We start from the raw sequence: 25,682 nt of genomic DNA, 5'->3' as shown, positions 1-25,682 counted from the left end.
GAAAGAACCTAAGAGTCATCTAGTCTAGTAGGTTTTTTTCTTTTAAAATATTTACTATTTAATATACAATTAAATATTTAATGTTTTAAAATTTTAAATATTGTAACAGAGCCTGTTTTCAAACAGATTTTCCTTATGCAGTTTGAAAGCCACTGGCCTAGCTGAACCTTCTAATTTTTTAGTTGAAGAAACTGAAGCCTGCCTGATACTAAGTATCCAGCCCAGGGCCAAACAGCTAGTTTGTCTTAAGTCAGAGCTAGAGCTGTTGGCCTGTTACTCCTTGCATCTTATGAAAAAAGGACTTAAATTTGGAAAAGAGAAAAACATTATTCTGTATCACATTATCTGTCTTTTTATTTAGGTTGTTCAGAATGGAGAAAATGAGAACTCTCTGAAGAAAGTAGATCCCCAGCTACTGAAGATGGCATTAACTCCTTACCCAAAGCTTAAAGCTGCTCTGTTCCCACAGTACACCGCCCCTAGTGTCCTGCCTCCCGACATTACACTCTACCACCTCATTCAGGTATAGTACCGAGACATTATCAGCCAGAGTGGAAAAGAGAGACCATTCTGGGTCTTCCAAGTAAGGTAACGTGTGCACGCTCAGTCATTTTCGACTGTGACCGCCGTGAACTATAGCCCACCAGGCTCCTTTGTCCATGGGATTCTCCAGGCAAGAATACTGGAGTGGGTTGCCATTCCCTTCTCCAGAGGATCTTCCCAACCCAGGGATCAAACCTGTGTCTCCTGCATTGGCAGGCAGGTTCTTGACTACTGTACTACCTGGGAAGCCGGAGTCTTCCACGTGTAGGCCATTTAATGTAGGAAATTACTTATACTGAATGATAGCAGAAGAGAGAAGCCAAGTGTGTAATGATGAGGCAACCTCAAAACTGACAAAGATGGATGTCATCAACACCCCTAAGGCTGCCAGAAAGGGGTGTTACTGAACCCAGCAATGGAGCCTCTCTGAGAGACACGCTCAGAACCAGGCTGCCTACTGGGGGCTTGGAAGAGAGTGTAGGCTGGAACCTTGTAGGAGATCCTCCAGAAAACACAGAAGGGGAAAGCATCTCAGTTTCTCCTCTCTTCCCACCTTTTCTCTCTCATGGCTAAATGTGTCTGGTAGCCAAAGCTCAGGTGAGTTTGGGAAATGCAGTTGTCCGGTTAAGGGCAGAGCACAGGAAAGGTGGAATTGGGTGGGAGGGCAGACAGGCAGTTGGCCAGCGTACTGGTCTGCTACTCTCATTGAAAGCTGCTTCATGCTACCACTGATAAACTTCTATTTCTTCTCAGTGAATAGGGCTGTTCATTTAAGTCACCTTTTTCAGGACAAAGACTTCTTGAAGAATGTGAGAGAACTACAAACCCTGTACCCAGAAAAATTGCATATAATTTTGCTTATGTTCCCTGAAACCTATTGAGGGATCCTCAATTAAGAACACTTTCTTGACAGAAAACAACAAAATTTTGAAAAGCAGTTATCCTTTAATTAAAAATTAAATACTTTTTTTTTAAAAAAAGAACACTTTCTTTTGATCATTTCTCACTTTAGAAGGCTTTTGCTTTTTTTCCTGAGTACAGATATTCTCATAGTGTCTTCAGTTAAACGTAAACCCTATAATCCTATAAAAATATAAAACCTCTTACTCTAATGTGAAAATTTTACAGACCTGTGCTACTAAAAATGTGGTGGTCCCCAGGCATACATGAGTCTGTGACCTACTTGTTGCTGATATGTGTCAGAGGTGTTTTTTGGTGTGTTTTTAATGTAGCAAAACTTTCTTGAAGAAGGAAGCAGTCAGCTAGATTTATATTTATCACAAGCTTCTTTTTTTTCTTTTATTTATTTATTTATTTTTATTCAATTTTAATTTAAAAAAAATTATACATGTGTTCCCCATCTCATTGCAGAAATGAGATAAATGGATTACATAGATATAAGTGGATTACATAAAACATAAAAAATACATGTTTTACTACATAAAGTGGATCCCATCAGCCTAAAACGGAAGTGGTTTCCAGTTGTTGTTTGTTCTGTTTTTAGGTTGAAGCAGTTTGTTAGTCCTGTTGTTTTAGGGAAAGTATTCCCTCTTCACTAGACCGTAAGACTCTCCCTTCATTTAAAGTTAAAGCTGCTTTGGAATTCCCTGGTGGTCCAGTGGTTAGGACTTGGCACGTTCACTGCCATGGCCCAGGTTTAATCCCTCATTGGGAGCCCTAGAATAAATGAATGAATGAATTAAAGTATACTTAAATAAATAATCTAATACACACACACATACGTAAATAAAATTAAAGCTGCTCTTTTCCCCGCCACCCAAATCTGGACCTGATAGTTCTGTTGTCTCCTGTATGGTTCTCTGTCTCCTTCCCACAGTCTGTTTACTGTCTGCTAAACCTTTGGCCTGCACATTTCAAACAGCCAGTGCTCCCTGCTCTCAGATCTCCGACTGACCTGGCCTTAGTCTGCTGTTTTTCTTTGGTGGTGGTATTGCTGCTTTGGTCCTCACATTGCTGTAGCCCGTGACCCAGCTGTCTGTTTCCCGACCTGCTGCAGCACACCTTGTTGTATTTATGGTAGCGTTTTCTAGCCGCTTAGTCCTCTTGCCTTTGATTCCAAAGCATTTACAAAGCCCATTTTTACGTTGTAATTGTTGCTGGTTCTACCAAAAGACAGTAAACTTTGCAGACATAGTTTGAAATGAAGAGAGTCTTTAAAAGAAACATAGCCAGTTCTGTTTTTATTAAAGTAGAAAAATGTCTCATACCCTCTTTTTTGTTTGTAGCTGTTTTCAAAGAATTTATATCTAGAAAGATGAGAAGTTTTTAATTGCTGTGGAAGGGGAAGCAGACAGAAAGTGAAGCTCTTGCATATGATTTAGTTTACTTTAGAATCAGTTACCTTTTAACTCTGATTTGACCTCTCCCCTTTTTCAGTCATTGTTGCCCTTTGATCCTAGCAGATTGTTTGGCTGGCAGTCTGCCAACACATTGGCTATAGGAGGTAAGTCATTATGGATTCTTCTTGCTTTAGAAGCATTTCAGCAGTGTTGACAGTAGAAGATCATTTATGTAAAGCCAATCTAGTTTTCTCCCTCATACTTTCTATCTTAAAAATAGAAACTTAAAAAAAAAACTGGTGTGCTTTTTTTTAATTGAAGTATAGTTGATTTACAGTATCGTTTTAGTTTCAGCTGTACAGCACTGTGATTCAGTTATATATTCTTTTTCAGATTCTTTTCCCTTATAGGTTATTACAAAATATTAAGTGCAGTGCCCTGTGCTATACAGTAGGTCATTATTGGTTATCTGTTTTATGGCACCCCACTCCAGTACTTTTGCCTGGAAAATCCCATGGAAGGAGCCTGGTAGGCTGCAGTCCACAGGTCGCTAGAGTCGGACACGACAGAGCGACTTCACTTTCACTTTTCACTTTCATGCACTGGAGAAGGAAATGGCAACCCACTCCAGTGTTCTTGCCTGGAGAATCCCAGGGATGGGGAAGCCTGGTGGGCTGCCATCTATGGGGTCGCACTGAGTCGGACACGATTGAAGCGACTTAGCAGCAGCAGCAGTATATGTTAATCCCAACCTAATTTATCCCTCCCTACCCTTTTCCCCTTTGGTAACTGTAAGTTTGTTTTCTATGTCTGTCAGTCTCTTTCTGTTTTGTAAATAAGTTCATTTGTATCATTTTTTTAGATTCCACATCTAAGTGATATGATATTTGTCTTTGTCTGGCTTATATCACTTAGTATGATAACCTCTAGGTCCATCCATGTTCCTGCTGCAGATGGCATTATTTCATTATTTTTATGGCTGAGTAGTATTCCATTGTATGTATGTGTGTGTGTGTGTGTGTGTGTGTGTATATATACATATATATATCTCACATCTTCCATTATGTGTATGTATACATACACATATATATTTTCTGCTGTGTGAGAGTGTTTGTGTATATATGTGTGTGTGTATATCACATCTTCTTTATCCAGCCACTTGTTGATGGACATGAAGGTTGCCTCCATGTTGTACATAGTGCTGCTGCAGTGGACATCAGGGTGCATGATCGTTTTGAATTAGTTTTCTCCAGATACATGCCCAGGAGTAGGGTTACTGATCTTGTGGGAAGTCTGTTTTTAGTTTTCTTAAGTAGCCTCCATATCGTTCTGCATAGTGGCTGTTCCAGTTTACTTTCTCACCAACTGGGTAGGAGGATTCCTTTTTCTCTACACCCTCTCCAGCATTTATTATTTGATGATGGCCTTTCTGACCAGAGTGAGTTGATACCTCATTTTAGTTTTTTATAGATACTGAATTGAAAACATACTTTGAGTTAAAAGTCATGAGGTCACTAGTGCTGTACTTGCTGGAAAATGTAATATAGACCTTCTGCTTAAATTTTTCCCTTTCCAAAAATCCATGTTCACTTGCAGTATAGTATTAATATTATAAAGGTTAAAAGCGTAGGTGTTTTTAACATTAGACAGGTCTTGGCTCTGCCATGTAATAGCTGTATGACCTTGGGCAACTGATTTAACCTCTCGTCAGTTTTCCATGAAATAAGGTGAGTGACAGTGCCTTCCTCACTCGTCACGAGACTCATTTAAAAAGCCTTAGATGGTGAGCACCAGGTGTGCACACACTGCCATCCTCTCTAGACCGTAAACATTTCCCTCATTTTTTTGTGTGCCATTCCTAAACTCTGCTTTTTCTGTTTCTTTTTTACTTACTCATTTTGAGTTAGCTTTTAATATCATATTACCTGTGGTGCCTCTGCCTGTATTACTGTAAAGTAGGATTCAAATCCATACTTTTCACATAATACATACCCTATAAATATTTACTGATGTACATAAAAGTGCATTTTCTAACATGTCAGTTCTATAAGTTCAAATTTCGGTATATTGCATTTACCTGGTGTCTAGCACAGTGCTGGGCCTGTAGGAGATATTCAGTTGGTGTTTGTTCAGTGCAGGATGAGGTAGTGCTTACTGCATTTTCAAGTGAAAATACTCATTCTAATCTCTGTGAGGTTACTGGAGAGTAGGCAGAATCCCCTGTGCGGTTCTGATGGCTCCAACTCCACTCGTTAGCCGGAGTCCTGAAGTCCTGGTGAATATGGAGCACTCGACCAGGTATACTAGGGGAACTGAAAGGAAGCGAAGACCTGTTCCCTGCCTTGTTTTTAGAAATTTAAAACATATTTGAAGAAATAAAACACAAATTAAATGAAATCATTATTATGAAGATGTAATACAGATGTTTTAAATTGGAGGGTTGTATTTAACTAGAATGGGTGCTTCTTTTTTCATACGGTTTTACCACGGAAAATGACCATAAGGCAACTGCATGGTAATTTGGCTTTTGCAGCAGGTTAGAGAAAATTTTCCCTTATACAAAACCTCTATACTGGCCCCCCAAACCACTAAAAAAATTAGGGTCTTATTTGAATAAAAACTCAAGTTTGGGGACTTGCTTGTGGTTCAGTGGTTAAGACTCCACACTTCCACTGCAAGAGGCACGGGTTCAATCCCTAGTCAGGGAACTAAGATCCCACATGCTGTGCTATGTGACCAAAAAAAAAACAAAGACTCAGATTTGTTCATTTGGCTTTATGTGAACTCTGTAAATAATGGATGAATGAATGGTTCTACATGCAATTTTAAGTTATCAAAATCAATCTGCTCTTACAAAGAATACAGATAAGACGTGACAGTTTTTTAATCTCGAGGGAGGTGTAATTTTAAGGAATAGCTTTGTAAGATGACGGGCTCCTCTAAAGTCTTCAAATCTTTTTTTAATTAAGAACCTAGTCAGAATGTAAAAATTCCTTTGGAATTGCATGGGAGGATATAATTTTACTTCAGCTTTGAACTATGAAAATAAGAGCAGATGCACTGTTTTCCAGAAATGGTTCCTTACAGTTCAAAATGTTTTATCTCCTTTTTAAAATAGGTCTTTAGTGGTTAAGAAGCAATTAAAGGTTAGGGCTTGATAGGAACAATTATATCTTTTGACTTCATATTTCTCTAAAAAGAGAAAAAGTGTTTTTTTCTGCTTTTTCTATGGGCACAGAGGAACTTTGAAACACTCTGCTGGTCTTAGAAAGATGGTTTGATGTAGATAATAAGGTGCTCATGAATGCAACATGAGAAGCAAAAGTAGCTATAATAAAAGATTATTAGGGTATTAATGTGGAGAAAAGAATATTCTCAGTATTTTGGAAAAGGTACAATGCATTGGTCTTGTTGAATAGAGGATTCGTATAAATATGATACAAAGGCATTCACCGTGTAATGAGCTGTGTGAATGAATTAAAAAGCTCTGTGTGCCGATTATTAACAGATTTTGTAGTTAAAGGGTTATTGCCAATGTGAACTTAAAGAATCATCAAATACAGAATTATAGCATCTAAAATAACAAGTTCAGTAGGTTTAAAACATACGTTTTTATGTGGCTTCTGAGGTACACATTTTTGTGTAAAATGAGGGCTACTGCTCCACATTAAAATAAAATTATTACATTTTGGTGGTTCACAGTGATACACAGTGGTACAAAGTGATGATCGCGACCAGTTTTCTTTCACCGTTGCCAAGTTAAGTTTTCCACATGCCGATCTGAAGTTAATCATGGTGAGGTGCAGAGGATTAATATTGCTTCACTTTCCCCCAGATGCAGCGAGTCAGCTCCCACATTTCTCTAGCCCTGACCTGGTTAATAAATACGCTGTAGTAGAACGTCTGAATTTTGCTTATTATTTACATCATGGGCGGCCATCATTTGCATTTGGTACTTTTCTGGTTCAGGAATTAACCAAGAGCAAGACCCCCAAGCAGCTGTGAGTATTTAAAATATAATTTATACTCTTAATAAAAAGCATATTTGTGTATTTTTATACATGCATTTATAAAAACCTACTGGAAACATACCACAGTTGGTCGTTTTATTTTTCATTTGTACTTTTCTGTATACCCTAGGAGTCTGGCACTTAATCTTACTTTGTGAATAGGAAAAAGATTAAAATATATTTTTAAATATCATAAATATATCTTAGAATCATGTCTTTAAAAATTGAACCAGGAGCTTGCCAAATGTTAGCAGTTTCAAAGAGGGAATTCTATAATTAGATGTGAATTCTGTATTTAAAATCTTGGTCTTTTATAATTCACTTTTGTAAAGCACAGAATTGGGAGGAGTACTTGATATAATCAGCAGCTAAATTCAGACTTAATATCTTAGTTTATTTTATAGGTAACTAATGCAACTTTATGGTAAAATATTCAAGTAAATCAGAGGATGAAAAGTGAAAAAAAATGTTTTGTCTCTCAGCTTCAATTCTATTGTACATAGTAAAAATAAGCATGGTTAACTTCTTGTGTATCTTTCCTCTGAATTTTTCTATTCATATAAAAGAACATATATGAGTCCTTTAAAATGCTTGAGCTTTATGATGTCACACTTTAGGTGCCATTAATTTTCTTGGTATTTTGTGTGAAAGTGAAGTCGCTCAGTCGTGTCCGACTCTTTGCGACCCCATGGACTGTAGCCTATCAGGCTCCTCCATCCATGGAATTTTCCAAGCAAGAGTGCTGGAGTGGATTGCTGTTTCCTTCTCCAGGGGATCTTCCCGACCCAGGAATAGAACCCAGGTCTCCCGCATTGCAGGCAGACGCTTTACTGTCTGAGCCACCAGGGAAGGGTAGTTTGTGTACATACTTAAAATTAATAAGATCACAGGTTGACAGTTTCTCATAAATTCTATTCCATGTTCCCCTGAATGAAGTTGGAAGCAAAAATTACTTGAACTATGAATAGGTGTTTTAGGCAAAGGTGAAATATAAAGGAATAGGGGGCTATGGAGCCAGAAGACAACTAAAAGCTACCAAGAACCTAAGTGGATGAGTACAGGGGGTGAAAAACAGCAGTGGGGGGACGGGGGAGGAAATCACAAAGTCCACAAGTATCACTGATGTAATTCCATCTGCTTTTTCTGGTGAGAAAAACGTTTCACGTGTTGATGTGATTTTTGATCCCTTTCTTTCTCAGGATCCAGCAAGTCGGCCATGAAGCCTATGTTTTAGGGCTCTCCTGCTTCCACATATCTTCGATAGGAGCCGCCTGTGTATGCTTCTTAGAATTGCTTGGTCTCGACAGCCTCAAGCTCAGAGTTGATATGAAAGTGGCCAATATAATTTTGAACTACAAGTGTGGAAATGAAGATGCTCCGTACAACTCTATCAGAGAGTCTCTAAGTATAGCACCTTTATGTCGTTTGTTTTGTTTAAAGGACAAGAGACAAATAGGTGTAAAGCATTGAATTGTGAGTGGTTGGGGAAGAAACAATTATCTTCTGCTTCATCCTTTTTCTGCAGAATGTTTGTACTTTATCTCATTTCTTTGGGCCCTTTAATGGGTTTCTGAAATGTCTCTGGGCCACACTCTTCAAGTAGAAATGCCCAGTTCCTGGGAATTCCCTGACAGTCCAGTGGTTGGGACACTGATTTCACTGCAGTGGCCCAGGTTTGATCCCTCTATGAGGAACTAAGATTCTCCAAGCCATGCATTGTGGCCAAAAAAAGAGGAAATGCCCACTTCCTGACCGTACTTTTCTCTTGACCATATTTTGTTGTTTAAATTTCTTATAGCTGAAAAACTGTCTAAACTTGCTCTGGGTGAAAGGGCAACCATCGAAGAGTTACTTGTTCTCTTAGAAGAAGGCATATGGAGCAACATTCAGCAGCAGCAAATACAGAGGTTTGTGAGCTGCAACCCTCACCTCTTTTTCAGGAAACCTGACCATTCCAGTCTGTGTTTGCCTAGTGTTTCTTCTCTCAGATGTTTCTGCCAGTCCCCCTAGACCTTATCTTCGTCCTCATGGAGTACTTAGCGTACTTTAATGCATCTTGCCATCAGTAAAAGGAGAATGAAGATAATGATTCCTTCTTTAGAGAGGGTTCCCAAGAGGTGGAGAGGAGCTTTGCCTCTGCCAGGGCCCTGCTGGTCTGAGACATCTCCACTGTTAACATGTCGGAATCGGGTGCAGGATGGGTCTCACAAAAGTTGACTCTAAGTGATGTCCTTGATTTTTTTTTTCTTGCTAATATATGTCAACTGATAATGGAAGGTGAGGTGACTGTCTTTCCACAGAAACCCCTCTCTTTACACATTGACGTCATCTTTCCTCTCTGCTGTCCACTGGGGTTGACCCTGCCACCCCAGCCCTGGGGGTGCACCATTCTCCTGTCCCTCCCTTCACAGACTGTGTGCTCAGCAGGTACCCTCCCCTTAGCGAGGAAGCCCAGGTGCCTGTCCGGCCTCCCTCTGACACTTAAAGAGAATCATGCAAGAGAATCAGGCACTCAGTTTCTCGAGGGACTGTTTTCTCAGTTCTCCTAAAGATGCTACATTACATAGCTGGTTTGACAGACACTTGGTTGGTACTGGTGTGGGGCGGTGGGGGGTGGGAAAGGAATTTTGCCAGTATGCTGAGAAAGCTGTTGAGCATTACGGATGAAAGTTCTTTTTTCAAAGCCTTCTAATAAATATTTGGTGTTTGTTGAAAGGCATTTTAGAGAATATACTGTAGTTAAATTTATTTTTTGCTAAGTTTCTAGCTCAAAGCTGTATTTTAACAAGTTCTTTCCCTCTTACCCCCATATCCACTCCCAATTACAGGTTATCCAGTGAATCCAGCAGCCAGTGGGCATTAGTGGTACAGTTCTGCAGGCTCCACAATATAAAACCGAGCACATCTTACCTTAGAGAATGTGCCAGAGCAAATGACTGGTTACAGTTTATTATTCATAGCCAGCTCCATAATCACCATCCAGAGGAGGTAAGCCACCGATTGTTCCTGGTTATTAAAGAAGACGAAATTGGACCACTTCTCAGAAGACAGTGTTCTTTCTGTTGTATATCATAAGCTTTTGTTTGCTATGGTGACTATTTTTACTGAGATTTCTGTGGGTTGGCTTCAGACAAAGGACTAGTCATTACTACCAAAGAGCTGAAAGAAGAGTTTGTGTGACTCTAGATTGAATCTGGAAACTCACTCAGACATAACAAATGACTTTAAAATTGTATGGTCACTTCTGACATACAGTGGTCACTTCTGACAGTTCAGGGTGAGAAAGAACAAGTTTGCCTCTTTGTCCAACGTTTTTAGCTCCAGCTGAAATTGGAATTTGGTTGTCTTTTTTGATCATCGTCTAATATGTTTTTAGGTGAAATATCTTCTCCAGTATTTCAGCCCTGTTCTTCAGGACCACTTAAGACTGGCTTTTGAGAACTTGCCCTCAGTGTCCAACTCCAGAATGGACAGTGACCAAGTCTGCAACAGGTCCTCACAGGAACTCCAGAGACACAAAGAAGAGATGACAGATTTCTTTCAGATTCTGCTTCAGTGTTCAGAGGTGCCAGACTCCTGGTGCTGGCTCCTGGGAGAAGCAGTGAGACAAAAGGCCCCAATCCTCAGTGTCCTGGCCTCATGTCTCCAGGTGAGGATCTCAGAAAGCCTAAATTAAGGACTCAGAGGGCAGTAGAAAAAGCTGAAAGAAGACAGAGAAGGCTGACGTCAGGGAGGCTGTGAGGCGAGGGCAGTGAGGCTCCAGCGTGGGTTTGCAGGTCCCTGACACCTGTGCTTCTCCCGCTTAGGCCCTGGGCCGTCTCATGCGCTTCTTTGTGCCTTAACGTTCAGTAACTGAAGTGGTCAGAGCCCTGGCTCCGGGCTGGCAGTCACAGAGAAGGGTGCTTTGGTGGGCCGACCTCCTCTGCTCTCCTCTTGAGCAGGACGGGGGATGCTCGGAACAGTCCCTTGGTCAGCAGTTCTATGGAGAACAGGCTTGTTTTCTTACACTCAGTACTTCCCTGACCTCCACATAGATCCCCTCAGGCTTTTGGCCTTTTGGTCTACTGTACTCTGCAGGACAGCTTATAATAGTCCCTTGGTTGTTCATTAGAGTTTGTTTCATGTCTGAAGGCTTTTCAAGTCATCTTAACCAATTTAGTGAGGTGACTTGTTCTCAACAGGAAATACCCATCTGTAGTTGTAGCATTGCTGGAAGCTTCCTCAGTCAGGCAGGCCATGTGTAGTCGTTCCTTACTTTGAAGAGTTTTTTCCGCTGGCAGGATGCCAGTGCTCTCTCTTGTCTCTGTGTCTGGATCATCGCCTCTGTGGAGCCCCACGTTGCAGCTGAAGCAGTGGGACCCCTTCAGGACTCAGCGGAGGGCCACGTCTGGGGCCTGGAGGACCTCTCCGTCATCTGGAGGACATTGCTAACAAGGCAGAAGATCAGGACTCTCATCAGAGGTTTCCAGCTTTTCTTTAAGGTAGTGTTAGTTCATTTCTTTCCTCAGTCTAAAGGCCTTACTTCAGAATATCCACCATTGGCTTTTTCAATTATTCCTGTCACTGGGATTTTTTTTCCAAGCCAACAATAGATAGTGATACTAGAACTGTCACTTATTTAGCAAAGTGCTTTATATATATCATTTTAGTTGATTCTTACAATAATCCTGTGTAAAGTAGTATTTTATAAGGATGTTATGAAGTAATATTATCCTCATTTTACACAATGATATACCAAGGCTCACAGAGCTTAAGAAACATGCCCGGGGTCTCAAAATGCTTTAGTAAGTTGTTTACTTACGGTTCAGATCCATACTCTCCAATTCAAAAACTCCTATCCTCTGAACAGAAAGCTCCCATTGAAGTGATGGAATTGTGTTGACTGGTGCCACAGACGAGCAGTAGTTCAGCAGGTCAGTGGAGCCCATCACCCAGGAGTGTGCGCTGGCCACGGTGTCTCAGCTGCGTCCAGTGGAGCGTCCGCTGCTCGTGTGTAGTGGACCAGGCACAGGACAGACAGAAAATGGGCTGTTGAGTAGGTGTGCCTGGCCTGAGGTCTTTTTTCCAGAAGGAAATATAAATTTAATTTCTGTTCTTTTTAACATAGATGATTTCACTTTACTATGAAGCTTTATTAATAGTTTTGTTTTACTGTAACCTCTCTTGTGTTGGCATTATTCATTGAGAAAATAGTATTAAATTTCAGGATTTTGTAACTTCATTCAAACTCTTCCTCAAAGGATTCCCCACTCCTGTTGATGATGGAGATGTATGAACTCTGTATGTTCTTCAAGAATTATAAGGAGGCTGAAGCTAAACTTGTGGAGTTCCAGCAGAGCCTTGAAACTGTAAGTTGGAATTATAGTAATGTTTCTCGCTGATCTGAAATTGACTAAAGTGGCCTCTTGTCTACTCAGAGTCAGGATATGACAACAGGTGAATAGCTGTTAACATGGCATGATTCATACTGAATCATTTATACCACTCCAGAGATGGAGAGGCAGGACAGGAGTCGCAGTGACCTTGCTTATAGCAGATCAGTTGCCATGGATGACAGGGAGGTTTCATCCAGTGTGCTAATGACCTCTGATCAGTGACCTCTGATCAGTGACCTCTGACCACTGACGCTGTAGCCAACCTCAGTGGAAAAGGAATTAATGGTGTCTGCTGTGGATGCTACAGAGGAGTGTGGTGGTTACATGGGCTGTGTTTTGCCAATCCAAAAACAACTTTGAGTGTGAAGGGGCTTTGATACTGCTTTTGTTCACTATGACAGAAAATAATGGCTTTTTCCATCAATACTTGTGGTTTCTGTCCAAATGATGCTGAACCTTATGGTTAATTTCAGGCTTTACCTATTTTGGTGCTTGTTTCGGGCCTGTTTAGCATGTGGAACTGAGTAACCCTATGGAAAAAAGAGGAACGTAGAAAAAAGGAAAGGAAATATGCCTTGGTCCTGCTTGGAGTTTTAGCACTTTTGCCCTCTATCCTAAAAGAGCTCTATGATAAATGAGACAAAACCATATACTGATTTTACCCAACAAATACATCACAATGGAATCTTAGTATAAGATTTTCCTCCCAATCATGTTCATCTTAACTATAGTGAAACTTCTTTAAAGTTTTATTATTTGAAAATATTGAATCGGTTATTCAAATACCCCTGAGGTTCCTAAATTATAGAAAATAGAGACATTCATTTCCTTGGTCTGTCACTCTCCACGACTGGAGCCATACCAGGTAACTTCTTTTTTTTTTTAATTATTTTTTTAAATTGTGATAAAATGCATATAACATTTTTCATTTTAACTGATTTTAAGTGTATAGTTCAGTGGCATTAACTACATTCACATTATTGTACAACCATCACCACAACCATCCATCCTATAGCTTTTTTCATCTTGCAAAACTGAAATTTTATAGCCATTAAACAATAATTCCTCAGTCTCCCCTACCACTAGCCCCTGTCAATCACCATTCTACTTTCTGTGTTTATGATTTTGACTGCGTCCCTCATGGCAGTGGAATCATATAGTACTTTTCTTCTTGTGACTTGCTTATTTCACTAAACATAATATCCTCAAGATTCATCTATGTTGTAGCATGTGTCAGAATGTCCTTCCTTTTTGGTGCTAAATACAATTCCATTGTATTTATATACCAATCTATTCATCTATCAGTAGACATTTGGGTAACGTCTTATGTTTTAGCTATTGCAACTAATACTGCCACGAACATGTTGTACAAATGTCTTGAGACTTTGCTTTCAATTTGTTTGGGTATCTACCTAGAAGTGTAATTGCTGGATGATAATGGGAATTCTATTTTTGGTATTTTGAGAAACTGCCCTACTATTTTCAATAGCAGCTGTACCATTGCCACCAACAGTACACAGGCTTCCGGTTTTCCACATACTCTTAAACACTTGTTGCTTTCTATTTTTTTGATAGCTGTCATCCTAACTGGTGTGAGAATGCTGTCTCGTTGTATTTTTGACTAGCATTCCCCTAATGATTAGTGATGCTGAACATCTTTTCATGTGCTTATTGGCCACTTATATATCTTCTTGGAAGAAACATCTGTTCAAGTCCTTTGCCCATTTTTTTATTTCAATTGTGTTTTGGTTGTTGAGTTTTAGGAATTCTCTACATATTCTGATACTGATCCCATAGCATACATATGATTTGCAAATATTTTCTCCCTTTTTGTGGGTAGCCTTTTTACTCTGTTGACCATGTCTTTTGATACACAAAATTGCTTAAATTTTCATGAAGTCCAGTTTGCATGGTTTTTTGTTGTTGTTACCTGTGCATGTGGTATCCTAGCCAAGAAATTACTGCCAAATCCAGTGTTGTGAAGCTCTTATGTTTTCTTCCAAGAGTTATAATTTTTTAGATGTTACATATTTAGGTCCTTGGTCTGTTTCAAGTGAATTTTTGTGTATGGGTTAGGGTCCAACTTCCTTATTTTGCTTGTGGATACCCAGCTTTCCCAACACCTTTTGTTGAAAAGACTGTTCTTTCTTCTTAAATGGTCTTGGCATCCTTGTCAAAAATAATTGGACCGTGTATGTGAGGGCTTATTTCTGGACTTTCCATTTTAAACCATTGGCTTATATGTCTTGGTTTGGCTATTTTGGTTAGTATAGTAGTTTTGTAGTACGTTTTGAAATCAGGAAGAGTGCTCTGCTGCTGCTGCTGCTGCTAAGTCGCTTCAGTCGTGTCTGACTCTGTGCAGAACCCCGTAGACGGCAGCCCACCAGGCTCTGCCGTCCCTGGGATTCTCCAGGCAAGAACACTGGAGTGGGTTGCCATTGCCTTCTCCATTGTGTGTTTAAAGTTTTTTTTCATGATTGTTTTGGCTATTCAGGGTCCCTTGAGATTCCATATGATTTTAGAATTTTCTGTTAAAAAAATGTCTTGGGGATCTTGATAGGAATTGCATTGAATTTGTAGATTTTGGGGATAGTAATAATATTTTAACTATGGTAGACCTACAATTTATAACCATAGAATGTATTTCCATTTATTTATGTCTTTAATTACTTTCAGTGGTGTTTTGTGGTTTTCATTGTACAGATCTTTTACCTCATTGGTTAAGTTTAATTCCTGAGTACTTTTATTCTTTATTTTTGGCTGTGCCATGTGGCATGTGGAATCTTAGTTCCCTGACAAGGGATTGGACCCACACCCTCTACAGTGGAAATCTTAACCACTGGACCAGAAGGAAAGTCCTATTTTTGATGCTATTGGAAATGGAAAGATTTTATAATTTCCTTTTCAGATTGCTCACTATTTGTATATAGAAATGTAGCTGATTTTTTGGTGTTGACTTTGTATCCTGCAACTTTGCTCATTTACTGTTAAGTTTTATGGTAGAATCTTGAGGATTTTCTATGTAAGATCATACCTGCAAACAGAGATAGTTTTATTTCTTCTTGTATGCCTTTGATTTCCTTTTCTTGCCTAAACCCTCTGGCTAGAACTTACCGAAATGTGTTGACTAGAAAGGGTGGAAGCAGGCATCCTTGTCTTGTTCTTCATCTTAGAGGAATGCTTTCAGTCTTGCACCACGGAGGATGACGTTTGTTGTGGCTTTTTCACGTGAGGGTTTTTTGGGTTTTTTTAAGTTTTACTTATGTGTTTTTGGCTGTGCTAGGTCTTTGGTGCTGCACGTGAGCTTTCTCTAGTTGCGGACAGCAGGGCCTGCTGTCTGTCTGTGGGGTGTGGGCTTCTCCTTGCGGAGGACAGGCTGTAGGGGCCGTGGGCGTCCATAGTTGCAGCATGTGGATTGGTGGCTGTGGTGCCCGGGCTTAGTTATTCCCTGGCATGTGGGATCTTCCTGGACCAGGGATGGGACCTGTGTCTCTTGCTTTGGCAAGCAGATTCTCAACCACTGGACCACCAGGGAAGCCCTCACGTGAGGTTTTTATTATGTGGAGGTCGTTTCCTTCTGTGCCTCGTTTGTTGAGTGTTTTCTTATCATGCAGTGGTGTTTTAATTTTGTCAGATGCCTTTTCTGCATCAATTGAGATGATCATGTGTTTTTTTTTCCTTCATTCTGTTGAAAACTGTGATATGTACATTGAATTTTGTATGTTGAACCATTCTTGCATTCCAGAAATAAATTCTATTTGGCTGTGGTATACAGTCCTTTTAATATGCTGCTGAATTCATTTTGCCAGCCTTGTATTAAGGATTTTTGCATCGGTGTTTATAAGGGAGATTAGTCTGTAGTTTTCTTTTAGTGTCTTTATCTGTCTTTGGTATCAAGTTTATACTGGTTTCATAGACTAAGTTGAGAAGTGTTTTCTCTAGTTTTTTGAAAAAGTTTGAGGAGGACTGGTATCAATTCTTCTTTAAATGTTTGGTAGAATTCACCAGTAAACCCATTAGGTCCATGACTTTGCTTTGTTAGAAATTGGTTTTGGTTGGGAGATTTTGACTACTGATTAAATCTCCTTACTAGGAGATTTGGTCAGATTATCTAATTCTTTGTGATTTATTCTTGGTAGGTTTTGTGTTTCTAGGAATTTGTCCATTTCATCTCGGTTATCCAATTTATTGCCGTACAATTGTTCATAGTACTCTCTTATAACTCTTTCTGTAGAATAGGTAGTAATGTCCCCACTTTTATTGCTGATTTGGTAATTTGAGTCTTCTTTCTTTAAAAGTTGTTTAATTTTCATAATTTTGTGAGTGTTCCAGTTTTCCTTCTGTTACTGACTTATAAATCATCCCATTGTTGTCAGAGAAGATACTTCATATGATATCTGTCTTTTAAAATCTGCTGCTGCTGCTGCTAAGTCGCTTCAGTCGTGTCCAACTCTGTGCGACCCTGTAGACGGCAGCCCACCAGGCTCCCCCGTCCCTGGGATTCTCCAGGCAAGAACACTGGAGTGGGTTGCCATTTCCTTCTCCAATTTTAAAATCTATTGAGACTTAATTACAGTTTAACATAAGTTCTCTCCTGAAAGATATGCCATGTGGACTTGAGAAGAATGTGTTTTTTATTGTTGTTGGATAGAGTATTCTGTGGATGTCTGTTAGATCTAGTTGGTTTTATGTGGAGTCCTCTGTTTCCTTCCTTGTCTCCTGCCAGCTTGTTCTGTTCATTACTGTCAGCAGAGCACAGGCGCCGTGGAGATGCTGCGGGTTAAGTTCCAGACAACAGCAGTGACGTGCACGTAGCAAAGTGCGTCGCAGGTGCTTTTCTTTTCTTGTGCAGTTACGTTTACACCGCAGTGTCGCTTGCTGAGTCTGCAGTGGAGTCATGTCTGCATTGGGAAGATCCCCTGGAGGAGGGAGTGGGAGTTCACCCACTCCACTACTCTTGCCTGGAGAATTCCATGGACAGAGGAGCCTGCTGGGCTGTAGTCCATGGGGTCACAAAGAGTTGGACATGACTGAGTGACTAACACTTTCACTACAGTTTCATATATATTTACAGACCTTAATTTTAAAAGTTTATTGCTAAAAAATTCTAACCATTATCTGAGCTTTCACTGAGTAATAACCCTTTTGTAATAGTAATATCAAAGATCACTATAGCAAATATTATAATAATTAAAAAGTTTGAAATACTGTGAGAATTACCAAGACATCACTGAGATTAAAAAGTAAACTAGTGCTTTTGGGAAAATGACGCTAACAGACTCGCTCAGCTTAGAGTCGCCATAACCCTTCAATTTGTAAAAATGCAGTATCTGCACAGCCCTGTAAAGCACAGCACAGTAAATGAAGTATGCCAGTATTGAGGTCTCCCACGATTATTGTGGAACCGTCTGTTTTTCCTTCAGTTCTATCAGTTTTTGCTTCGTGTATTTTGATGCTCTGTTATTGGATGTGTAAATGTTTATAATTGTTATGTTTTCTTGCTGTACTGAATGGCTTGCAAGTGCACATTGTCCTTTTCTGGTTCTTTTGACCTTTTTAACCTAAGGTCTGTTTGGTCTGATATTAGTACAGCCACCTCTGCTTTCTCTTGGTTGTTTACTATTTACACAGAATACCTTTTTCCATCTTTTCACTTTCAGCCTGTGTCTTTGGATCTCAAATTAAACTCTTGTAGACAATATACCATTTCTGTCCTTTATCGAGCCCATCTTGAAGAGATCTCTAGTCTTTCCCATTCTGTTGTTTTCCTCTATTTCTTTGCATTTATTGCTGAAGAAGGCTTTCTTATCTCTCCTTGGTATATTTTGGAACTCTGCATTCAAATGGGAATATCTTTCCTTTTCTCCTTTGCATTTCTTTTCTTGGGGATGGTCTTGATCCCTGTCTCCTGTACAATGTCACGAACCTCCATCCATAGTTCATCAGGCAATCTGTCAGTTCTAGTCCCTTAAATCTATTTCTCACTTCCACTGTATAATCATTAGGGATTTGATTTAGGTCATACCTGAATGGTCTAGTGGTTTTTCCTGCTGCTGCTGCTGCTGCTGCTAAGTCACTTCAGTCATGTCCGACTCTGTGCGACCCCATGGATGGCAGCCCACCAGGCTCCCCGTCCCTGGGATTCTCCAGGCAAGAACACTGGAGTGGGTTGCCATTTCTTTCTTCAATGCATGAAAGTGAAAAGTAAAAGTGAAGTCGCTCAGACGTGTCTGACCCTCAGCGACCCCATGGACTGCAGCCTTCCAGGCTCCTCCATCCATGGGATTTGCCAGGCAAGAGTACTGGAGTGGGGTGCCATTGCCTGCTCCGAGTGGTTTTCCCTACTTTCTTCAATTTAAGTCTGAATTTGGCAATAAGGAGTTCATGATCTGAGCCACAGTCAGCTCCGGGTCTTGTTTTTGCTGACTGTATAGAGCTTCTCCATCTTTGGCTGCAGAGAAAATAATAAGTCTGATTTTGGTGTTGACCATCTGGTGATGTCCATGTGTCTTCTCTTGTCTTGTTGGAAGAGGGTGTTTGCTATGACCAGTGCGTTCTCTTGGCAAAACTCTATTAGTCTTTGCCCTGCCTCATTCCATATTCCAAGGCCAAATTTGCCTGTTACTCCAGGTGTTTCTTGACTTCCTGCTTTTGCATTCCAGTCCCCTATAATGAAAAGGACATCTTTTTGGGGTGTTCTTTCCAAAAGGTCTTGTAGGTCTTCATAGAACCATTCTACTTTAGCTTCTTCAGCGTTACTGCTTAGAGCATAGGCTTGGATTACCGTGAATGGTTTGCCTTGGAAACGAACAGAGATCATTCTGTCGTTTTTGAGATTGCATTTAAGTACTGCATATCAGACTCTTTTGTTGACCATGATGGCTACTCCACTTCTTCTAAGGGATTCTTGCCCACAGTAGTAGAATAATGGTCATCTGAATTAAATTCACCCATTCCAGTCCATTTTAGTTCACTGATTACTAGAATGTCGACATTCACTCTTGCCGTCTCCTGTTTGACCACTTGAAATTTGCCTTGATTCATGGACCTGACATGCCAGGTTCCCATGCAGTATTGCTCTTTACAGCACTGGACCTGGACGTGGAACAACAGACCAGTTCCAAATAGGAAAAGGAGTACATCAAGGCTGTATATTGTCACCCTGCTTATTTAACTTCTGTGCAGAGTACATCATGAGAAATGCTGGACTGGAAGAAGCACAAGCTGGAATCAGGACTGCCGGGAGAGATACTCTGGTTTCTCCTCAAAGCGTATAAATCTTTCGCCTTTTACTAAAGATTGCCGGGAGAAATACCAATAACCTCAGATATGCAGATGACACCACCCTTATGGCAGAAAGTGAAGAGGAACTAAAAAGCCTCTTGATGAAAGTGAAAGAGGAGAGTGAAAAAGTTGGCTTGAAGCTCAACATTCAGAAAACTAAGATCATGGCATCTGGTCCCACCACTTCATGGCAAATAGATGGGGAAACAGTGTCAGACTTTATTTTTTTAGGCTCCAAAATCACTGCAGATGGTGACTGCAGCCATGAAATTAAAAGACGCTTGACTCCTTGGAAGGAAAGTTATGACCAACCTAGATAGCATATTCAAAAGCAGAGATATTACTTTAACAACAAAGGTCTCTCTAGTCAAGGCTATGGTTTTTCCAGTGGTCATGTATGGATGTGAGAGTTGGACTGTGAAGAAGGCTGAGCACCAAAGCATTGATGCTTTTGAACTGTGGTGTTGGAGAAGACTCTTGAGAGTCCCTTGGACTGCAAGGAGATCCAACCTGTCCATCCTAAAGGAGATTAGTCCTGGGTATTCATAGAAAGAACTGATGCTGAGGCTGAAACTCCAATACTTTGGCCACGTGATGCGAAGAGTTGACTCATTGGAAAAGACCCTGATGCTGGGAAGGATTGGGGGCAGGAGAAGAAGGGGACGACAGAGGATGAGACGGCTGGATGGCATCACCAACTCGATGCACATGAGTTTGGGTGAACTCCAGGAGTTGGTGATGGACAGGGAGGCCTGGCGTGCTGCGATTCATGGAGTCACAAAGAGTCGGACACGACTGAGCCACTAAACTAAACTGAACTGAGACAACATAAGTTGGATTGCATGTTTTCATCCATCTGCCAATCTCTGTCTTTTAGTTGGAGAGTTTAATCTGTTTACATATGAAGTAATTACTGATAAGGAAGGACTTCTATTGTTGTGCGATTTGTTTTCTGTATAACTTACAGCTTTTGTGTCCCTCATCTCTTGCATTAGTGTCCTTTTTTGTGTTTAGTTGATTTCTTTGTGTAGTAAAATGTTTACATTTCTTTCTCATTTCAGTTTGTGTCTATTCTATAGCTGTTTTCTTAGTTGTTACCATGGAAGTTACACTTAACATCCCAAAGTTACAACACTTTAACTTGAATTTTATAGAGGTTTAACTTTAGTAGCGGACAAACTGCTACTTTACAGCACTGACCCCACTCCTGTTGGTTGTTGATGTCACAAAACTACATCTTAAACATTATGTGCCTGGAAACATAAACTAATATTTCTTTTCAAAGCATTAGTCTCTTAAATTATAAAGAAAACAAGATTTGGAATTACAGGTCAAAGTTACAGTAATATTAGGGTAAACTAATAATTGTTCTTTTTGCTTTAAATGTATTGGTCTCTTAAACTATATAGAAAACAAAAAGCTATTGCTGCCACAATACTGGCTTTTATAACTGGCCATTTATTTGCTTTTACTGAGCTCTTAGTTTCTCCACATGGCTTCGAGGTAGTGTCTAGTGTCCTTTTATTTTACCTTGCAGGACTCCCTTGAACACTTTCTGCAATGCAGGCCTAGTAGGCCCAGATTTCCCAGCTTTTTTAATCTGGGAATATCCTGATTTCTCCGTCACTTCTGAAGGGGAGTTTTGCCAGATACCATATTCTTTTTTCTTTTTTTTTAAGTAAGACATCTAATGTATTTTTAAAATTGATTTATTAATTTATTGTTGTGTTGATTTCTGCCATACATCTACATCAATCAGCCACAGGTTTAATTCCCCAACCAGGGATTGAACCCCTGACCCCTGCAGTGGAAGTATAAAATCTTAACCACTGGACTGTCCCTTTAATGTCCTAATCTTTAATGTCTGGCTCCCAACGGAAAAAGCAAAAAAGAAGAGGGGGTTGAAAAGGGCACCAGCCTTTTAAATCCCCTGGAAGTCACTTCAGTTGAAGGGAGTAGAGCTTGCAACAGCAATCAGTTCAGTTCAGTCACTCAGTCGTGTCCAACTCTTTGCGACCCCATGTACCACAGCATGCCAGACCTCCCTGTCCATCACCAACTCCGGGAGTCTGCCCAAATCCACGTCCATTGAGTTGGTGATGCCATCTAACCATCTCATCTTCTGTCGTCCCCTTCTCCTCCTGCCCTCAATCTTTCCCAGCATCAGGGTCTTTTCAAATGAGTCAACTCTTCGCATCAGGTGGCCAAAGTATTGGAGTTTCAGCTTCAGCATCAGTCCTTCCAATGAAGGCCCAGGACTGATCTCCTTTAGGATGGACTGGTTGGATCTCCTTGCAGTCCAAGGGACTCTCAAGAGTCTTCTCCAACACCACAGTTCAAAAGCATCAATTCTTCGGCACTCAGCTTTCTTTATAGTCCAACTCTCACATCCATACGTGACCACTGGAAAAACCATAACCTTGACTATATGGACCTTTGTTGACAGAGTAATGTCTCTGCTTTTCAATACGTTGTCTGTAGGTTGGTCATAACTTTCCTTCCAAGGAGTAAGTGTCTTTTAATTTCATGGCTGCAGTCATCATCTGCCGTGATTTTGGAGCCCAAAAAAATAGTCTTCCACCGTTTCCCCATGTATTTGCCATGAAGTGATGGGACCAGATGATCTTAGTTTTCTGAATGTTGAGCTTCAAACCAACTTTTTCACTCATCAAGAGGCTCTTTAGTTCTTTGGTTTCTGCCATTAGGGTGGTGTCGTCTGCATATCTGAGGTTATTGATATTTCTCCCAGCAATCTTGATTCCAGCTTGTGCTTTCTCCAGTCCAGCGTTTCTCATGATGTACTCTGCATAGAAGGTAAATAAGCAGGGTGACAATATATAGCCTTGATGTACTCCTTTTCCTATTTGGAACCAGTCTGCTTGCAACAGTAGGGGAGGTGAAATATCAGTGTCTGCCTGCCTCTCTATTTGCACTGTGGTCAGAAGCAGCAAACAGAGCTCGTATCTTTGAAAGACCCAAGGTTCTTTATGCCACCCCTGCTGTCTCCTCGACACCAGGGGCGTGTAAACTGCTCCAGGAACACGTGCAGGCTGCCTTCCAGGTGGCTAGGAGGGAGAAGGAGATAGCTGCCACTGCGCTGGGGCCTGAAATGGACCAAAATTATCCACAGTTTATGTTGCTAGTTTTCCTCTGGAAGTTGTAAGGCTTTAGCAGACCCCAGCGTTCCAAAAGAGTTCCATGTTGCACAGATTCTGCGAAGTAATTGTCGTCTAGGTGACGAGACAGAATTCTGGTGTTTTAAATCTGCTGTTCTACACACAGACGTGTACAGTTTTTTAAAAAGGAATTTATTTTTTAGAGCAGTTTTGGTCCACAACAGAATTGAGAGGAATGTACAGAGATTTCCCATGTACCTCCTGCGCCCACACAGGCGTGGCCTCCCCTGTTATCTGGACCACTCGCCAGAATGATGTGTTACCAGGGATAAACCTACGATGACACATCCTAGTCACCCCAGCCCACAGTTTACCTTAGGGTTCACTCTTGCTGTACCTTCTTTGGGTATGTATTTCCACAAGTGTGTATGACTTCAGCCCATGATTGCAGTGTGGACAGCGTGTTTTCACTGCCCTGAAAGTCCTCTGTGCGGCCTGTCCGTCCCTCCCCGCCCCAGTCATTGATAACCACTGTTGCTTTTACTGTCTGCACAGTTTGGCCTTTTCCAGAATATGGTAAATTGTAATACAGAATGTAGACTTTTTAGATTGCCTTCTAAATGTGTAACACACATTTAAGTTTCTTTTATGTCTTTTTTATGGCTTGATAGATCATTTCTTTTTAGTGTAGAATAATACCACGTTGTCTGGATATGCCAGTCCATTCACCCACTGCAGGACATCTTGGTTGCTTCCAAGTTTTAGCAGTTACGAAGCCAAAAACTGCTCTAAACATGCACCTGCAGGTTTTTGTGTGGATGTTAAGTTTTCAGCTCATTTGGGAGAATACTAAGGAATACTCGGGTCATGTGGTCAGAGTGTGTTTAGTTTGGGGAGAGGCCACCAAACTGTCTTCCAAAACAGCTGTGCTGTTGAGCGTTCCCACCAGCAATGCAAGCGAGCTCCTGAGTCTCCATGTCCTTGCTAACCTCTGGTCTTGTCAGAGTCCAGACCTTGGCCATGCTAATAGGTATGTTGTGGTATCTCATTGTCGTCTCATTTTGCATTTCCCTGATGATGTATGGTATGGATCTTTTTCTCATATGCTTATTAGCCATTTGTGTATGTTTTTGGTCAGGTGTCTATTAAGGTCTTTAGCCTATTTGTTTTAAATAGTGTTGTTTATTTTCTCCTTGTTTAGTTTGAAGAGCTCTTTGTGTATTTTGGGTAACAGTACCTTAAAATCAAATGTGTATGTTGCACATGTGTTTTCCAGGCTGCGGCTTGTCATCTGATTCTCTTGACACTGTCTTTTGTAGGGCAGAGGTTTGTAATTTTATTGAAGTCCAGCTTATCAGTTATTCCTTTCATGGATTATTTCTTCGATATTTTATCTTGAAAAGGCATCACCACACGCAAGGTCATCTATGTTTCCTCCCATGTTAACTCCTAGGAGTTTCCTAGTTTTGCGTTTTACCCTTTGCTCCTCCAGGGTATACTCTTCCTCTTGCCTGTCTGCTCCTGCCTCAGCTGCTACTAAGGCTGAGTGCAGCTGTTCCGTCTTTGCCTCAGCTCTTTACTTCCATATGTTTCTTCGTTTAACCAGTTCCATCATCTGTCTGCTGTAGACCCTCTTCTTAGAGCAATAGAGGTAGGGAATCAAGGAAATAAAGACGAAGAAGTAATACTCTGATTCAGGCCTAGTGTAGCTGCTGCTTGGGGTCATCTTCCTGTTAACACTTGTAGCATTTGATTGAAATGACAAAAACTCAGGCTTAGTAATCTCAATTAGTAATTGAGATTCTTCTGTAATGAAAGTATAAACTATAAGCACACCAGTACAGCCAGCTCAGAAATGTTAAGCAAGTCTCTTTAAGAGGTCTTCACATGTGAATTTCAAATCTTCTGGACTCCAAGGCAGGCTTAGACCCTCTCTGAAGGAAGAAGCTGCCAAGTGAAGCATGTCTGGTTAATTTCAGTCACGCGCAGGGCTATAAGTTTGGCAGTCTCTATCTTGGGGGTGTTTGCATTGCTTCACTCTATTCAATCTTTAGTTCTCTCTCCCTTTTTAAACTTTCACACACATAGCTCTCTACACCAGAATTTCCCACAAAAAAGACAAACTGCAAAGCTGGCAAAGAGGGTTTATATTTGCTACACCAGTTACTGCTGTCTGAAAAGGACCTGAAGGAAGCATCCTCCTTTGTGATGGGAGATGCCTTTGATGGGACCTTGGCTTTTTTAGACATTCCCAAGTTTGGGAGATTTTGATTTGCTGTTCCTGTGAAACCACTTTCCCTACCCCTCTCTTCTTTTTCATAGCTTGAGACAGCAGCCACAAGGGTCCCCGCTGCCATCCCTGCGCCATGGCTGAAGGAACACGTGTGTTTTCTTTTGAAGCTCATGCTGCAGCAGTGTAGCACCCAGTATGAGCTGGGGAGGCTCTTACAGCTGTTTGTTGGAATAGAGCATCTCTTCTCTGATGGTAAGCCAGTCCTTGCATTTAACTTGCTGCTAGAAGTTAGCATACTTAATCTTGAACATAGTTTAGAAGAGATTCAGGAAGTTAAAACGCATGTGATCTAAAACATTGTAGGCAAGAACGTGGTGTGAAGAAGAGGTGACAGGAAACTTCACCCAAGGTTAAAGCATTTAAAACAGCACAACAGGGCGGGACGCAGCTAACGCGACTCTCCGGATTCTGGGCCAACAGCCAGGCTTCCCCGCCGCCGGCCTGCCCTGTCACTGCTTCTCTTTTCTCTGACGAGTGACCTTAATGTGTCGTCGTTGCTCAAGGTCACCAACTTGTTTCAGGGATGCCTAAATCATTTTGAAGGTTTTAAGAGACAAATTGTGCTGATTTTTTGCAGATTCCTCTAGACATTGGCAGTCTCTAAGCTTATTGCTGATTGAATGAAACTAGTATTCCCTTATTTTCTTTTCTACTTTTTGAGAATTTCAAGTTTTTGTTGAGCGGTAATGTTACTCTTTTACACTAGATCCTAGTATTTTTCCACTCCCAGGGTTGGTTATTTTATCACATTTAAACTCACA

General features: G+C 40.7%; 1 protein-coding gene and 1 pseudogene across 3 annotated transcripts in view; both read left to right on the top strand.

Moving 5' to 3' along the window:
* The window catches only part of SPG11 (SPG11 vesicle trafficking associated, spatacsin), a 76,770-nt gene that overhangs the window by 32,388 nt on the left and 18,700 nt on the right, over positions 1-25,682 (top strand). For all 3 annotated transcript variants that reach the window (XM_002691092.6, XM_059890978.1, XM_059890977.1), the window contains exons 19-28: positions 362-523; positions 2,941-3,007; positions 6,679-6,844; positions 8,053-8,258; positions 8,652-8,760; positions 9,682-9,841; positions 10,230-10,502; positions 11,134-11,334; positions 12,094-12,201; positions 24,951-25,113. In XM_002691092.6, the coding sequence (XP_002691138.3) occupies positions 362-523; positions 2,941-3,007; positions 6,679-6,844; positions 8,053-8,258; positions 8,652-8,760; positions 9,682-9,841; positions 10,230-10,502; positions 11,134-11,334; positions 12,094-12,201; positions 24,951-25,113 (1,615 nt within the window). The remainder of the gene's footprint in view (positions 1-361; positions 524-2,940; positions 3,008-6,678; positions 6,845-8,052; positions 8,259-8,651; positions 8,761-9,681; positions 9,842-10,229; positions 10,503-11,133; positions 11,335-12,093; positions 12,202-24,950; positions 25,114-25,682) is intronic.
* LOC112448641 (uncharacterized) lies at positions 19,484-19,549 on the top strand (annotated as a pseudogene).

The sequence above is a fragment of the Bos taurus genome, chromosome 10 (assembly GCF_002263795.3).
Source record: "Bos taurus isolate L1 Dominette 01449 registration number 42190680 breed Hereford chromosome 10, ARS-UCD2.0, whole genome shotgun sequence".
Classification (NCBI taxonomy): domain Eukaryota; kingdom Metazoa; phylum Chordata; class Mammalia; order Artiodactyla; family Bovidae; genus Bos; species Bos taurus.
The sequence above is the reverse complement of the archived record's forward strand: the minus strand, read 5'-3'. Positions and strand labels throughout refer to the sequence as shown.